Below are 16,350 nucleotides of genomic sequence, written 5' to 3'. Positions count from 1 at the left end.
TGGCCCTGTGGCTATGACAAGGTCCACTGTATGTGTGCAGAGGCTAAAAGGCTATGGAGACATGCATTTATAATAGTGAGTGTGTGTGTGTGTTTTTGTGTGTGTGTGTGTGTGTGTGTGCCCACAACACAGTGATGGGTATGTCCATAATGAACCATTGAAACTGAGAATATGTTTTAACCTTCAATCCTTGTTGTTGTATTGGTTGAATTGCAGTGGTGAGTTTGGACAGAATAAGGACAGCATTTTCCATGGCAAAATATGAATAATCTCTGAGGCATTGAATCGGCAAGACCTTGTTCGACTGTTCAGAGAGCCCTGATTGGCAGCCCGTCGCAGTCGATGTGTTCATCAATTACCGTCTGTGTACAATAATTGTAGCATATTGATCCACAGAGTTTATCTATTAACATTGCTAAGTGCTTTCCGATGTGAATGTCTTCTTTGTCTCATCTTATCGAATAACATGCTATTTCCATTTGGTGTCACAGACATAAAGGTTTCATTATTTGTCCACAAGGGGAATTGTGTGTCTCTATACCAAACCAGTACGTCTGATCAAATAACACAGTATGGATTTAGAGGACATGTTTTCATGATCTCACTTTGCATTGGATTGAGCAGAAGACCTAATTCGTAGCATTTTTCTCAGAGTTAGGCAGAATATTAAATGCTGTCACTCACAAGTGAATGCTTAGATATGAGGCATGCCAAGTCTGGCAGCTGTGAATTTCCACAAACGCTCAGAGGACGTTTCATTTTTTTCTTTTTTTTCTTTAAACTCACATCCAGTTTTGATAGCGGAGGTGTCTGAAGCTTCGTTTCTACCTTTAATTCCACCACCTCTCATTCCCCATCTGGTATCTCTCACCACCTTGCTCACTCTACATGGGTAAGAGGAGATAAAGAGGGAGAGAGATCCTGAGTGAAAAAAAGAGAGCAAGAGAGATGAGAGAATAGTGAGTGAGTGAGAGGATTTTAGTGTAGTTTTTTATTTTATTTTAAGTCATATTCCATCCCTGAGTAAACTGCCTATCAGTGAATAAGCAGTATTATCAAACTGTCTGTGTTGAAGAAGCTGAGGAAACAGAAACACACATAATGCGCAGGCTCTCACTCATGTTGTACAGATTGTCTCATTACATTGTCTCTATTTCCTCCTGGATTTAATGGCAACCCAAACAAATTAACCTAGAAACTCGAGAGTTTTTGTCATTACTCCTTGCATCCTCACAATTAAAACACTTTCCATTACTTAGGCTATACAGCAAACTTAAACCTATAACTGTACACTCACTGGCCGACAGAACTGCAAAGAAACGGCTAGGCCTAGTTCCCGCATTGGTTACCGATCTGATCTGACATTGACCTTTACGTTGCCCGTTACCATTTAGCTTTTGAGACCCTATTCAAACCGTCATGCGCATAAAGAATTGTTGTGCAACATTGCCCCCGTGTGTTCATATTAGAGCATTATATTAGCCTATTTCACATGAATTTCACTACTCCTTGACATCTCCGTTTGACTATCACATAGGCCTACAGCTCACCTGACCATTCTCGACTAAACTACATGTTAGCTACTTCTTATGTTGTATTATTCGAGCAAAACCATCCTTACATTATTAAAAGCAATGGACATTCTTTCAGACTAAGCCTATGAGTGTACCTGATATGCCTAATCAACGTCGATGTTTGGGTTTCCATTGACTCAATGCCGTCACTTATTGTCATTAACTGTATTTCATCTCTGAATTTTACTGAGTCTTATTAATATAGAATATACTAATCAACTATTTTAAGGGAAGACATGTATGACAGGTTTTAAAAAGGCAAACGTCATTACGCATGTCTCATTGGGGCTGCCGTAGCTCTCCGACATATTGTTTGTGTGAGAGAAGCAAATTCTCGAAGGCAAGGAGATAGAGGGGATTACTTACATTTTATTTATTAGCAAGGGAGAGTTTTTCGCATACATAGGACAGAATGGGTGAGTCCAGATCATTTGTAATACATTCGTTATCTGCTGAATGTACTTAATTGTATGTATTTGGAGATGACAGGGTGTTTACGACTTTTAGGAGTAAAATCTTTATGTTCATGCAGTTAGTTAGCAACTTAGCTTAGCTGATAGCTCTTGTAGCGTTCTAGCCTCTAAGCAAACCACAACGACTATTCAAGGATTGCTAGCTAACAGCTTCGCCTACCCGAGTGGAACGTGTTATTCTTTCAGTTGATAACTATTTTGTTTCACTCACTCACACTTGTTTTCATTTGAATGCTCAGACTTCAGCGCTTTGCTAATTAAACAAAGTCACCTAACACCTGGTAGTTTGATAGCAGTATTTAGCTAGCTAGCGACGTCGAGTGTCTTGCTAAACTGCTACGAGTAAGCTAACTTTCAACTACATAGCTAGCTACCCACTAATGTTTCCCCGTTCATAAAGACCTGAATGCGACAACTAAAAATAGTATTCGTAATATCAGAGGCTGTTTTTTATCTGGCAGGTACAGCAGGTAACTGTTGTATTCAGGCATTGTTGTCAATTCGATAGGTTTTAGTAATAACGGTCTAGGTCTAGTTAACGTTTTCTAAAGCAGCGAAAGAAAGCTAACTCTGACTTGCTAGCTGGAGCTAGCTTGACGTCTACATTCCTGGCTAGGTCAGCAGTCTGCTATTGGGTAATCTCTCTATGGTGACTCCTCAAATCTCTTTTACCCTGCTTATTCATAGTCTCTTCATTTAATATACCACATGTATGGATTTGTACCCCATCTCTTCAGATCATGTAGGTAACGTGAATCAGCGGGCAGTGTTTAACTGACTGGTAACTTGGACCTGTTAACGTCAACTCTGTAATGTTAAGTTAGCCTAACGTTGTCATTAGAAGATTGGGACGTAGCTTGCCATGTCTTGGATACTTGTGTTTGCGTTTTCTTACTGCGTTTGCAACATCAAAACGTCAGGAAAGGTGTCGTGTAGTGCTCGACATGTCTCGTGTTTGACAGTCTTGGACTCGCAGCTATATGAAACAAGAGAAATGGAAAGGGCGTCAGTGAACTTGAATGACATCGGGGACACCCAGCCCCTTACCATTCATTCTTTCCTGCTGATCTGGCTTTGCTTTGTATGCTGTTTCAAGAAGTCATCAATGACTACTAATGGCCTGATGCATCAAAAAATAACTCCCGGACTCTGCCTGGAAAGAGCCATGAGTAACATCTAGGGCCGACTGAGTGAAAACCAGTCCAGTGTCTTAAGCATCTCTAGTCTATGCAGACTGCAGTGGAGGCTCTGTTCATTACCATTACCATTACATACCCCCCCTGCCGTCCTGCTCAGCATTCCCACTTATTGAGGCCATGTAGTTTATTTAAAATAGCTCTTGTGATGGGGGGGCTGAGCAGCCCACCAGGCTATTTGAGAGAGCCATGTGATGGGTGGAAAGTATAGCTTAGCTGCTGTGACACACTCTCAGATCAGGAGGGAGATTGCTCTGGGATTACTCCTTTTATAAAGTCACTGCAGGGATGGACGTGATTCAGGGTTGGTCTTTTTCTCCCCTTGAAGTGCCCCTCTCAGTTTTCCCCAGTTCACAATCAGCAACTGTCTCGTTTATGAGAGAAAGCCTAAAATGGTAAAAGAACCTTAAAAGAATGATTGATTTTTTAGACTGAAACACATGCTCCCCTAACACTTTTGTATGAAGCCTCTGCTGGAGAGTAGAGAGGAAAGGGGCCATGTTTATGTTCTGCCTGCCACCCTTTTGCCTCACTTTGTGTATGCTGGTTGTCACACAGGCTGATTTAAGCAGAGCAGGTCCACTTCAAAGTTACTTCCTCCTCCAGGGTATTTCCCCGTCTTAGCCCCTGGTGTTTGTTTTGTTTCCTGGAGCATGGGTTGATGATTGACCATTTGGGATATAGCCTAACCACATACACAACTATTCATCTCATTTTCCATGTGCATGTTGTGTGCCCTCTGACACCCAAGGCAGCATTTCTTAGGATCCTTGTCAGAAGCCCGGCCTCCTTGTCAGATGTTATCTGGAACTTCAGGAATGTGACTGATTTCAGTGTGACGGTCAGGCGCGTGTGACTGTGTGTGGGTGTGCAAGGGTAGTCCTGTTTGTCACGTGTGTGTTCCTTGAATACAGAGTACAAGTCTGTTTCCCCATGTTTGTGTGTATCTCCAGCAGGCCATGGCTTGGAGGGAGTCAGGGTAGCAGTGGAAGCGGGTGAGGCGAGCACATGGCACACGGCACAAACGCTGAGGCCAGGCAGACTGGGCACCAGTTAGTGCAAGCTCGGCGATTAGCTGCCCTGGATAAATCGGACTGGTGCCTGCCAACCAGCCACCCACTGAATGGCTGGGCCATGCATAGTCATACGCTATGAAAGAGACAGGCTGGAATGGAGTAGAGACAGATTGAAATGGGCATTCGACCCAGAATGGCAACTCTTTGTTTTTGTCATTGGACAACCCTGGTCTTATTTAGGCCTAAACGTCCCTGGTTGTTGTTGTGGTTTTGGGCACCGGGCTCTCTGTGTTTGTATAAGGACCTTTAAAGTGCTGTGGAGACATTTTTTACAATGACTAGGGAAGTTTTGGCCTGTTGTCAGGGGTTCCCTCTTCACACCAATATGTCCATGAATCAGAATTATTTGCCATCCACAAACCTGGCAGTTCTTCAGGCTTAGGAGGTCTGTTATGTGCAAAGGTTATGACAGCTATAAATGTTGAATATTGCTCCCTATTAGTGTCTTCCTCCTGAGACAGACAGAATGACCTTATGGGCTATGCAGAAACAATTTGGATGTAATATGGAATAGATTATCACTTTAAGAAGCTGTTACGGTGGTGGTGTTGTTTTCATCCACTGACCCGCTGTTGTTTAGAACTTAATTTTCCACAAAGGGCGTAGTTCTCATTCGTTTACCCCTTTTTCATCCCTGCTCTTCTGTCCCACAGAGACGGCAGCGAGTCCTGCGAAGGATAACTACAGGATGAACCGCTACAAGAACAAAGCCTTGAACCTGGAGGAGATGCGGCGTCGGCGGGAGGAGGAGGGCATCCAGCTCAGGAAACAGAAGCGGGAGCTGCAGGTTGGACACTCTGCTGTCTGCTCCACATCCCACACTTATCTACTCCACTGCTTTTTCTACCCCTTCTCCCTTGCATCCTTACCTACCCCTTCTCCTTTGCATCCTTTCCTACCCCCTTCTCCCTTGCATCCTTTCCTACCCTCTTTCTTGTCCTACTCCTTTATGTGCCATGATACTCTCCCCACCCCTCCTCCTCTACTTTATTACCTTAAAGGAATTATCCGGAGTAAAATGCACTTTAGATCAATTTACGGATGATTGGGAGTAAATACGTTGAGTTGACATCAAAATCATGTCATTCGGATGTGTTTTGAGAGAGTTCGATTTTACCGTTTTAAATCAAAACTCGTTAGCCTGGAAGTGACCAGGGCATGTCATTTCGCTGCTACAAGACACTATTTTTATACCTCTTCTACAGTTCCAAACAACATTACACTTACGTGGTAGTGAGTAGAGGGTCCCTAAAGCCAAACCGAAGTATCCCAAGGTCTTTATGTGGTCGGATAGAGTCCAGAATGAATTTCATCAAGCCAGTACCTTTCCGGAAATGTTGCTGCTGCAGTTGGCATCTTTAGGGGAAAGTCCGCTTGGCTTGTTGTTGTTTGTTCACGTTTGCTGTGCCATGTGGTTTTGTAGGAGTAGTTTCATACATTCCTCTCTCTCTCTCTCTTTCTTTCTCTCTCTCTTTCTTTCTTTCTTTCTTTCTCCTTTCTTTCTCCCTTTCTTGTGCTGCAGCTTTTCAAAAGGAGAAACGTGGAGTTGCTGAACGAGGAGGCAGCCACATTTGAATCTCCCCTCATGGACCCGTTCTTTACATCTGCCTCCACCCCGGTGAGTGGAAGCCTTAGGAATGTCCAAAGCTCCTCTTAGCGATAGTAATGCAGCGCTTCTTGCTAACTACTGCAAGACGTGGATACTGTCGGGGAGGGTCCACACCCTCATTTCAGTCTGCCATTCACACAAACAAATGTAATTGGTTGATTGGAAGGCTGAGTCATTTTGAAAGCATCCAAAAGGGATGATTCGACTGGCGGGGCCCACACCCTCTATTCAGAGAAGTGCCATGCACACAAAACAAGTAATCTTCAGGGCACAATGACTGTGTCTGTGAATGATTGTCTATACAATGGAAGCTAACAAAAAATTCAGTTCTGTGAGCTCAGGGCTGTTCCAGAGACTTTCTTTTTATCCTCCTCTTCTGGAAATCTAAATGATTGATGGCTAGGATGTAAAGATGAACACATTGAGGAGTCTGTGAAATTGTCCACAGCATGTTGATCAGATTCACACATGCTGTCAACCCAATGCAGCTAAATGCTGAGGCTTGCATAAGTTCAGCCTGAGGCGTTTCCTGATGGGGTTTATTGGAATCAGATGTTTTCATCCTGTCTTTCTCTCTCGCTGTCCAGGATGGAGTCATCACAAGAGACATGGTGGAGATGCTTTTCTCCGACGACCCAGAACTCCAGCTAGCCACAACACAGAAGTTTAGGAAACTACTATCCAAAGGTCAGCCACAGCCCCTCTCATTTCTTGCACACTCATCACTGGGATTCTGTGTGTCTTGCTTTTAGAGTTTTTAAAAAAGTGTTACTTCTTAGCTAAATTATAGCCAAATAAATATCTTGGCAAATGTGCAATTTCTGTAATGATGGTCTTTCAGTAGGCCTCAAGACACACAGAATAGAATCTTATGCCTTCACACAGAATTTCACCTGATATGCAGCCTTGGCATGAGTTGTGTATGTTGTATGGAGGTATGTGTGTGATTGAGAGTTAAAGTGTGTGTGTGTGTGTGTGTGTGAGATTAAGAGAGAATGTGTGTGTGTGATGAGACTTCACGCCCTGCATTGTGCATGTTGCCCACAGAGCCCAATCCACCCATAGATGAGGTCATCAGCACACCTGGGGTAGTGAATAGGTTTGTGGAGTTCCTCCATAAAAGCACCAATTGCACATTACAGGTGAGCTTGCCTCCCACACCCCCCCGAACTCATCCAACCCCCCCCCCCCACCCCACCCCACCCCCCTCACCTACAAATGCTGTCAGTGTTGTAAATAAAGTCCTTCTCAATGCCATGGGTGTTATTTATGCTAGACACATGGGAAAACATGTCCCCTTGACTTTAACATTGTCAATTTTGTATCTGTGGTTTAAAAAGAAACTGCAAACTAGCTCTGTGCAGCCAAATAGGCATCTCTGGTATGCAGCACTTGGAGCAAAGTGACGCCCATGCCCATTGACTTGTTTCACATCTTGCTGTGTATGCTCAGTTGTTTGGGGGTGAAAAAGGAAAGAAAGAAAAATTTCTGGATTCAGTATCTCATTGCTTGTATTGATGTTGTTGTATATGTATGCCATGTGATGGCAAGGAGGTATTTTGACGTGGAGCATTGCTTTTAATTCATTTGTCCTCGTAGTTTGAGGCGGCCTGGGCTCTCACCAACATCGCATCCGGCACGTCCCACCAGACCAAGGTGGTCATCGAGGCCGGGGCTGTGCCCGTCTTCATCGAGCTCCTCAACTCCGACTTTGAAGACGTCCAGGAACAGGTATCGCCTGTCAGATTAGCTCCGCCAAGCGCAGCGCCACTATTGGCTTTGATCCACAGGGGCCACCCTATCAGTTACTGCCCATCCACAGACTTCAAACGGCTTCCTCCGCCACCCTTTCCCCCCTGTAACACGATGCGTTGGCCCCTGTGATCTGGTTTATCCACTGAATTTTCAAAGCCTTTCTGCAGTCTGGTATCATGATGTAATTATCTGCATATTTGTGGTGATCTTCTCTAAAGAAGCTCTCTCTCCCCCTCTCTCCCTCTCTCTCTCCCTCTCTCCCTCTCCCTCTCTCCCTCCCACAGGCGGTATGGGCCTTAGGCAACATTGCGGGCGACAGCGCCATGTGCAGAGACTACGTGCTGAACTGCAACATCCTCCCGCCGTTACTAACGTGAGCACCTACTCGTGTCATCACACTCCCACCTCACGTTCAGTCAGGCCCTGTCAGAGGTGTTCAGTCACACACACAAAAGAATTAATCTCCGACTGAGTCAGATCTGTGTAACACCAGCTGTGTAGCTGTCAGATTGAGACAGGTTGTCAGATCTCAGTTACTTGGATTGTGTGTGTGTGTGTGTGTGTGTGTGTGTGTGTGTGTGTGTGTGTGTGTGTGTGTGTGTGTGTGTGTGTGTGTGTGTGTGTGTGTGTGTGTGTGTGTGTGTGTGTGTGTGTGTGTGTGTGTGTGTGTGTGTGTGTGTGTGTGTGTGTGTGTGTGTGTGTGTGTGTGTGTGTGTGTGTGTGTGTGTGTGTGTGTGTGTGTGTGTGTGTGTGTGTGTGTGTGTGTGTGTGTGTGTGTGTGTGTGTGTGTGTGTGTGTGTGTGTGTGTGTGTGTGTGTGTGTGTGTGTGTGTGTGTGTGTGTGTGTGTGTGTGTGTGTGTGTGTGTGTGTGTGTGTGTGTGTGTGTGTGTGTGAGTGAGAGAGTGAGTGAGAGACATCGTTTTGCAGAAAGTGGTGATAGAACCTTAAGCGTGGCTCTGTGTGTGTTTTTCCTCAGACTGCTGACCAAATCAACCAGGCTGACCATGACCAGGAATGCTGTATGGGCCTTGTCTAACCTCTGCAGAGGCAAAAGCCCGCCGCCTGACTTTGAAAAGGTGCCTGGATCAACCTTTACCTGTCAATGGTTACACTTAGGGATCTAAGATTTTCTAGGATTTTCTTTATGGATTGTTTAACTCTATATTGGCTCCGTCCTCCACTATTTAAGCCAACAATTACTCCACAATTCTACCAAACTCTCTTGTGGAATACATTTTTATAAGTATATATACTCTTTTGATCCCGTCCGGGAAATTTGGTCTCTGCATTTATTCCAATCCGTGAATTAGTGAAACACACTCAGCACACAGTGAACACACAGTGAGGTGAAGCACACACTAATCCCTGCACAGTGAGCTGCCTGCTACAACAGCAGCGCTCGGGGAGCAGTGAGGTGTTAGGTGCCCTTGCTCAAGGGCACTTCAGCCGTTCCTACGGGTCGGGGTTCGAACTGGCAACCCTCCGGTTACAAGTCCTAAGCGCTAACCAGTAGGCCACGGCTGCCCCGTGTACCTTATGCACCTTTTATGATTGCTCGTCCATCACTCCATCTAGGCATGTGCAGATACGTATGTTCTGTTAGGGTGTGTATGAGGATGGTTTGCGTGTCCGGAGGTATTTTAAGAGTAAATTCTAGAGGAGACGTATTCTATACCTTAGAAGTGACCGCTCTTATGTCCCCCCTCTCATGCTGCACTGTGTCGCCCCCTGCAGGTGTCCCCGTGTCTGCCCGTGCTGTCACGCCTGCTCTTCAGCAGCGACATCGACCTGCTGGCCGATGCCTGCTGGGCTCTGTCCTATCTTTCGGACGGGCCCAACGAGAAGATCCAGGCCGTCATCGACTCGGGTGTCTGCCGGAGACTGGTGGAGCTACTCATGTGAGTAGTAGTAGTAGTAGTAGGTGGTGTGTTTGTGTGTGTGTGTGTGTGTGTGTGTGTGTCTGTGTGTGTCTGTGTAAACGTGGCACAGAAACATTAAGGAGGGCATTGGGTGGCACGAGAGGACACGGCGCAAAAATAGCTGAAAATAGCTTTATCCTTATTTGCCACTGTAGTAGATTTATGGGCAAAGTAGCAGTATTTGCGTGTGGGCTTGAGTGGGCCTCACCCTTGGGGTAGGCTATCATGTCATCACAGGTGATAAATCTGAGACTCCTGCATAGGTTGCATACTGTGCATATACGTGATGGATGGTGTGTTGGGTCAGAGGCTAGAGGGGGTCACTGTTCTAGCTCATATTCGTTCTGTCTTTGCTGTTGCAGGCACACAGACTACAAAGTGGCCTCACCTGCATTGCGAGCTGTGGGGAACATCGTCACCGGCGATGACATTCAGACTCAGGTGAGACCAGGCTTGGAATTTCAACATTCTGGGGGCAAGGCCACTTGGCCTTCAGTTGGGCATATTTGGTGGAGGGCACAAAGGCCACATGTCAGGGCACTAAGGCCAACGTTAACTATACAGTAGTAGGCTATAAAAATGATCAAAGTTGTATTTAGCCTATTCACTGCAGTAGACCTGCATCACTGTATGAAACATTACAAAAACATGAAACATGACTCATTACATATAACTGTAAATCATCTGATCATCTAATATTTGCAGATATCTAGGCTATATTTAACATTTATTTGATATTTGGCCTGTTATGAAATCATGTATTGAACAATTTAAGCACAGCTCAGCTTTAAGAAAGTCAAATAGCCTAGATGCATGCTTAGCATTTTGTGATCATTAAGGCTAGAATTTATGATTAAATTGAATGATATTATTTACTTTTCTCGCGAACCGTTCACCACAGCAATTAGCGGCTGACATCGTTTAAAAGCTGAGAAAAAGCTCTTTACTTGTGATGTCTGTGTGATGAGTAGGCTACTTAGTTCAACTGAGAAGAATGGGTGAATTTGGACGCACTTTCTTTCTTGCGCTAACTTTCTCCACTGCGTAATTTGCGCTGTGAATGCTAAGATTGTTTTGACAGGCCATAGGCTAAATATATATCGCTATTAGTAGGACGCAAAGCAGAATATTGAAAGAAGGGGGCACCAAGGCCACCGTGGCCTGTAAACCTCTGATTTTCAAAGGGGCGTCACGGCCAACGCAAGGGGCTACGACGGCCATGGCCGTCGTGGCCGCCGTGAAATTCCTACCCTGGGTGAGAATCCGCAGTGGAAGTAGAAGACTTGTCCATCACCTGCAGCTGTTGGCACTCTTAACTCTAATTTTGTGTGATTTCACATTTTATTATGCACTTTTGGGAAATATTTTCTCATATGGGTTGCGGTGTATCAAGAGTGGTTTCTTCTTAGCCTGGGGCTTTTTCCGGCCAGGTATTGGGTTTTTGTGACCCAGTTTTTGTTTTCTCAGTTAAGTGGTAGATAACTTAGTATTTTATGGAGAATGAGCCTTTAAATTAGGAGTTTTAACACCTACTCAGAGTTAACTTACCCTGGTTTGTCACTGAACCTTGTGCTTGGAGTCTCTTTAAAAAGTTATATATGGTATCAGTTGATTCATGTACGCATGATGAGAGTGTTGTCTAACGTATAGTATGTGCTTGTAAGCGTGCAGTGGTTGGGTGGGCTGTAACGTGGCTCTGGTCCCTTGCAGGTGGTGCTGAACTGCTCGGCCCTGCCCTGCCTCCTCCACCTCCTGAGCAGCGCCAAGGAGTCCATCAGGAAGGAGGCCTGCTGGACGATCTCCAACATCACAGCAGGGAACAGGGTTCAGATCCAGGTAAGCTCTTTCCATCGAGCAGGCACCCCCCTCCTCTTTCACTGGCTCTCCTCTGCCCCTCGCTCCCCATGTTTTTTTCTGTAGGGCAGTAAGTAAAACGAGAAGCTTACTGTGCCAGGGCGATACGTTTTTTCTCCCCAGAAGCATAAGAGCGGTGCAAATATATAAGAACGTGCCTTGGGTGAAACCGATCTGCTGAATACGTTTTGATTAATATCAAATGAGGTTCAGTAAAGTTAAGATGAGTTGTGCATGACTGCACAGACAAGGCCTGTGTAGTGAAGTATTTCTACTGCACACGTGTGGATTACATGTTGCTTAAAGACAGAGGAAATTACATTAATACACAGGATTAGATGTTAAAATCCCTTGTGCCAAAATCCAAGGTAAAAACACATTCAGAAGCCCCTGCTCAAGTTTAACTTTAAAAAGCACAAATCCGCCAACAAATGGTCACAAGCACAATACAAATGGCCCACCCAACAGCAGTATATAGTATGCGGCATGTCATTGGGGTTATCAAGTGGGCACCCTCTTTCACCGATGTTTCGTTAAGTTAGGCCCACGACACCTCATGAAGGCTTAACAGTGAAACCAGCGTCCTGGAGACACTCCCCTCCATGCTGCCACCATATTACCACATTGAAATATCCAATACCCAAAATACTCTTAACCAGCCCAGGCATGGTCAAGGTTGGCTAGGTTGGTCCGTCCCGTTGATGTGGACTGAACCATAAAACCATAAAAACCCTGGCCAACCAACCATCAACCTAGGCACAGCCCATCACAAACACAAAACAAATTAGCCAGTTAGCTTAGCCAGTTAGCTTAGGCCCCACCACAAACACAAAACAAATTAGCCAGTTAGCTTACGCCCCATGCTGCCACCATATTACCACAACAAACATCCAAATACCCTTAACCAACCTAGGCATGGTCTAAGGCATGGAAGTATGTGGGTGCAGCCTGCAAACCATGTTGATGTGTAAGTAGCCACTCATTCTGTTTTTGTTTTCTGCTCTTTCCTCTTGTGTCTCTAGACCGTAATAGATGCAAACATTTTCCCCGTGCTCATCGACATCCTGCAGAAGGCAGAGTTCCGCACCCGGAAGGAGGCGGCCTGGGCCATCACCAACGCCACCTCAGGGGGAACCGCTGACCAGATCAGGTCAGTTTGGAACACAGTCAGGAACCCTGAGTAGTGGGTGGAACCAGAGAATGTGGAATAGAACTAGTGTTTTCGTGGCCAAGTGATTGATGAGGAAGTAGAGCATCATACTATACTAGTGGATGAATATTGCCGCCAAGTCACACTTCACTTACATGTGTCATTCTCAGTCAGAGCTCCATTTTCCTAGATGATGTGTTACAACTTTTAAACAGAAGTGTACTCATAATTTGACACTTCGCTAGAATATAGCAGTAGTCTTGGCACAACAAAGTAGTTCACCGGTACAGGTACTTAATTTTCCATTCAATTCGTAAGTATTTTTTTTTTTAAGATGCTGAAGTTGATGTACTATGCACAAGTAAAACAGGTGGTAGCCAAAGATACCCATAAATTGTTAGTTAATTATGTGCCCATAAATTGGTTGTTATTAATAGTTTGTTAATGCACCAAGATCACATTGGAAATTCAAGTCACACAGTCCAAGAGAGTCCTTGAGATTTCTCCCCTGAGTATCTCTTTGCGTCAGATCGTAAAAAGACAGATCAGCCAAACTACTCCCAAAACATAATCGCTTACAGCAGCTTTAATGTTGCCAAAGTCATCTCATCTGTTCTTAGTTGGGCTGGTATGTTTGAGGAGCCTTGCCCCAGTGATCCACATGCTCACAGGGGTATGGGACCAGGGTGGGCTGGGTAAGAGGCTAATCTTGGAGCCGGAACAGTTCGAGAGGCCTGCTGACAGTGAAACGTTTTCCCCGGATCGAGTTACGCCGCCGTGACCTAGCCTCTGCGGAAATGTTTTTGCTCGCTGCGGAATTCCACTCGGTACACTGGCGGTGCTGCAGCTTGGCCCTCGCACACTCCATTATGCGAAACCGCAGAGAATGACTGTCACACTTTTAAAACCAGGTTATGTTACCCTATGTACTGAGGGAGGCCTTAGGAAAGTCATTTTTTATTAAATGCACATTTATGCCATAAAAGTTGTCATTTAATATGCCGTTTATCATGCGTTGGAAATATGGTTTATGGCTGAATCATAGTGCTTATTAAATTGTATTGCGGTCTGAATGTTAAGAGGGTCTTTTGAATACACAATGAAGGCATTGGATCATCTTCTAACCACAGATATGAGCTTGGAAAGAGTATGTTCTGTAAATGTCATAACTGAGTACAATAGCACATGTCCTTCCCTCTATATTTTCTCTCTCTCTCTCTCTCTCTCTCTCTCTCTCTCTCTCTCTCTCTCTCTCTCTCTCTCTCTCTCTCTCTCTCTCTCTCTCTCTCTCTCTCTCTCTCTCTCTCTCTCTCTCTTTGTCATCTTCCTTTATGGTTGACTATTCATATTTCTCACGGTCATAACCAAACACATCCACACTCTAACCCACTCTCCTCTTCTGCTCCTCAGATACCTGGTGAACCTGGGTTGCATTAAGCCCCTCTGTGACCTACTGACAGTGATGGACTCCAAGATCGTGCAGGTGGCCCTGAATGGCTTGGAGAATATCTTGCGGCTGGGGGAGCAGGAAGCCAAGCAAAGCGGCACTGGCATCAACCCCTACTGCGGCCTCATCGAGGAGGCCTATGGTACGTACACACACACACACACGCTTACACATGCTTACACAAACACGTGGTTTTGACTCAGCAGGCTTAAGGATATTAAACTCTGCATGCACTTTGGATTGTGTGTGTGTGTGTCATGAAGACATTTGAAACAAGTAATCCCTTGTTCAGATTTGTAGATGTTCTGTTGATTTCAGCTGGTTGCTGTGCTCAATATTGTATTGCCCTCACATCCTCTAAGCGTCCACTGAATGCCCTTGTTTCTTCAGGACTGGACAAGATCGAGTTCCTGCAGAGCCACGAGAACCAGGAGATCTACCAGAAGGCCTTCGACCTGATCGAACACTACTTTGGTGTGGAGGAGGAGGACGCCAACCTTGCCCCGCAGGCTGATGAGAACCAACAGCAGTTCCTCTTTGCCCAGCAGGAGGCCCCCATGGAAGGCTTCCAGCGAGAACCCCCCCCCCCCCCCCCCCCCCTCCTTCTTCACTCTGATCCCCCTTAGATATCCAGCCCTGTTTCCCCTGTGTATTCCCTGATCAATCAGAGCTGTGCGGAACATAGAACCGTGCGGTTGGGCCGAGGGCAGAACCGAAAGAGAACCTAGCAGCGCCCCATTACTATCAGATGCACACAGAAGCAAAAGGGGGTATAAACCCTTTGTCCCCCCTACCCCACCCCGCCCTGTACCCCCTCCCCCCCTTATGGCTAGGTCAGAGACTTGTTCAGAGGAAGAATATCACTGCTGAAACCAGAAATTCTTTCAAGTTTTATTTAAGGTCTTTTAGATCAATTTTTAATTTAATTTATGTATTTTTTTTCGTGGGCCCGTGCAGTTCGCTTTCAAAGCACATCCCCCCCATTTGGTCAAAGTTTAAAACTGAGGCTGTTACCTGAAAGAGTTCTCAATTATTTTCTAAAAGAAGATGGCGAATGTTGCTTAACACACTGCCCTGTCCCCACAACTTTTTTTTCCCCCTTTGAATATATAAGATTATTTTCTCTTCTTTCAACAAGCTTTAGCCCCTTTCCCTTTTGTAATTTCAGTTAACCGGATCCATGCTGCTATGGATGTGGAATCTCTGGTTTCCACCGAGCTGCAGGGTACAATTCAAAAAAGACTTATCCCAGATTTCTTTTTCTTCGGGGGGGGGGGGGGGGGGGGGTTATTTAGGGAAAAGTGTGAACATTTAGTTGCGACTCAAGGTCTCTGATGTACACACACTGTGGGCAAGAAAACTTGGAAATGTTCAGTTGACACAATTATTCTCTCTCTCTCTCTCTCTCTCTCTCTCTCTCTCTCTCTCTCTCGCTCTCTCGCTCTCCCTTTTTGCTGAGCGTGAGGTGGGTCTTGAAACGATGCAAATAGGCGGTAAAGACGTTGGCAAGGGGAGGCTTTGTGAAATAGGCGTCAACGAAACGAGGGACATCGTGGTGAAACATAGGAAGGTTTAAGTGAGATGACATCTAGGTTACTAGCTAATCAGGAATGTTGAAACTAGCGCTATGTTGTTCGTGGTGTGCAGTGTTCTAAATAATGACGCATTTGACATATGAAGTGAATTAATTATATAATGCAAGAATAATAACAGAAAAAAAAATAACAATGCAATTCTGAGGGCTAGGGCTTTATTTTACCATAGTGACTTTTGTTCCAGATTATTTTGGTTGCTTATTTTAGGCAAGAGTGGTAGGGCGGGGTAGGAATCTGGGTTAGTTATTATTGCCTTTCACGTAGATGCGTTTTTGGTTTTTGGTTCACCTCCAGTGTTTCCATTTTGTGTTCATTCAAAGCCTAGTGTATATATATATCCAGCGGAGGTCTAGTATTGTAAGAGTTCTTGGCTCCGATCGCCCTCAGTTTGTGCATGTTAGGGTTTTGCATGGTGTTGTATTAATCTACCAACCGTCATGGAATGTCCCTTGCCAAACTCTTGGACTAGTATGGAAGTCAAGTATTCTCCTCAAGTCCTGTCCTAGGCTGTCTTGAGATTAATGATTAGTCCCACACCTCCAAATTTGTTTCGATAGTTCAATTGCTGATCCTAACTAATGCAGTTCTTGTTTAATACCATATAATGATAATGATCTATTATTATATTTCATTTTGTGTAGGCCTAATCTATGTACTTGTATTCTTTAGCTCTACTGACAACTGAGATTTGGCAAGGAACAT

At 45.0% G+C, this 16,350-nt stretch overlaps 1 protein-coding gene across 1 annotated transcript; it reads left to right on the top strand.

Annotated features, from left to right (window-relative positions):
- The first annotated feature begins 1,900 nt into the window (after positions 1-1,900).
- kpna6 (karyopherin alpha 6 (importin alpha 7)) lies at positions 1,901-14,698 on the top strand. Its single transcript, XM_076301865.1, has 14 exons — positions 1,901-1,990; positions 4,973-5,106; positions 5,842-5,937; positions 6,516-6,615; positions 6,976-7,070; positions 7,528-7,659; positions 7,968-8,056; positions 8,660-8,759; positions 9,418-9,581; positions 9,965-10,043; positions 11,313-11,438; positions 12,479-12,606; positions 14,017-14,195; positions 14,444-14,698. Exons 1-14 carry the CDS (start codon positions 1,987-1,989, stop codon positions 14,677-14,679), a joined length of 1,662 nt encoding a protein of 553 aa, XP_076157980.1. The 5' UTR covers positions 1,901-1,986; the 3' UTR covers positions 14,680-14,698.
- The last annotated feature ends 1,652 nt before the right edge of the window (positions 14,699-16,350 follow it).

The sequence above is a fragment of the Alosa pseudoharengus genome, unplaced genomic scaffold, assembly GCF_046254945.1.
Source record: "Alosa pseudoharengus isolate Yale_2024_CS ecotype anadromous, Long Island Sound unplaced genomic scaffold, YU_APseudo_1.1 YU_APseudo_1.1_scf_23, whole genome shotgun sequence".
NCBI classification, from domain to species: domain Eukaryota; kingdom Metazoa; phylum Chordata; class Actinopteri; order Clupeiformes; family Clupeidae; genus Alosa; species Alosa pseudoharengus.
The sequence above is the reverse complement of the archived record's forward strand: the minus strand, read 5'-3'. Positions and strand labels throughout refer to the sequence as shown.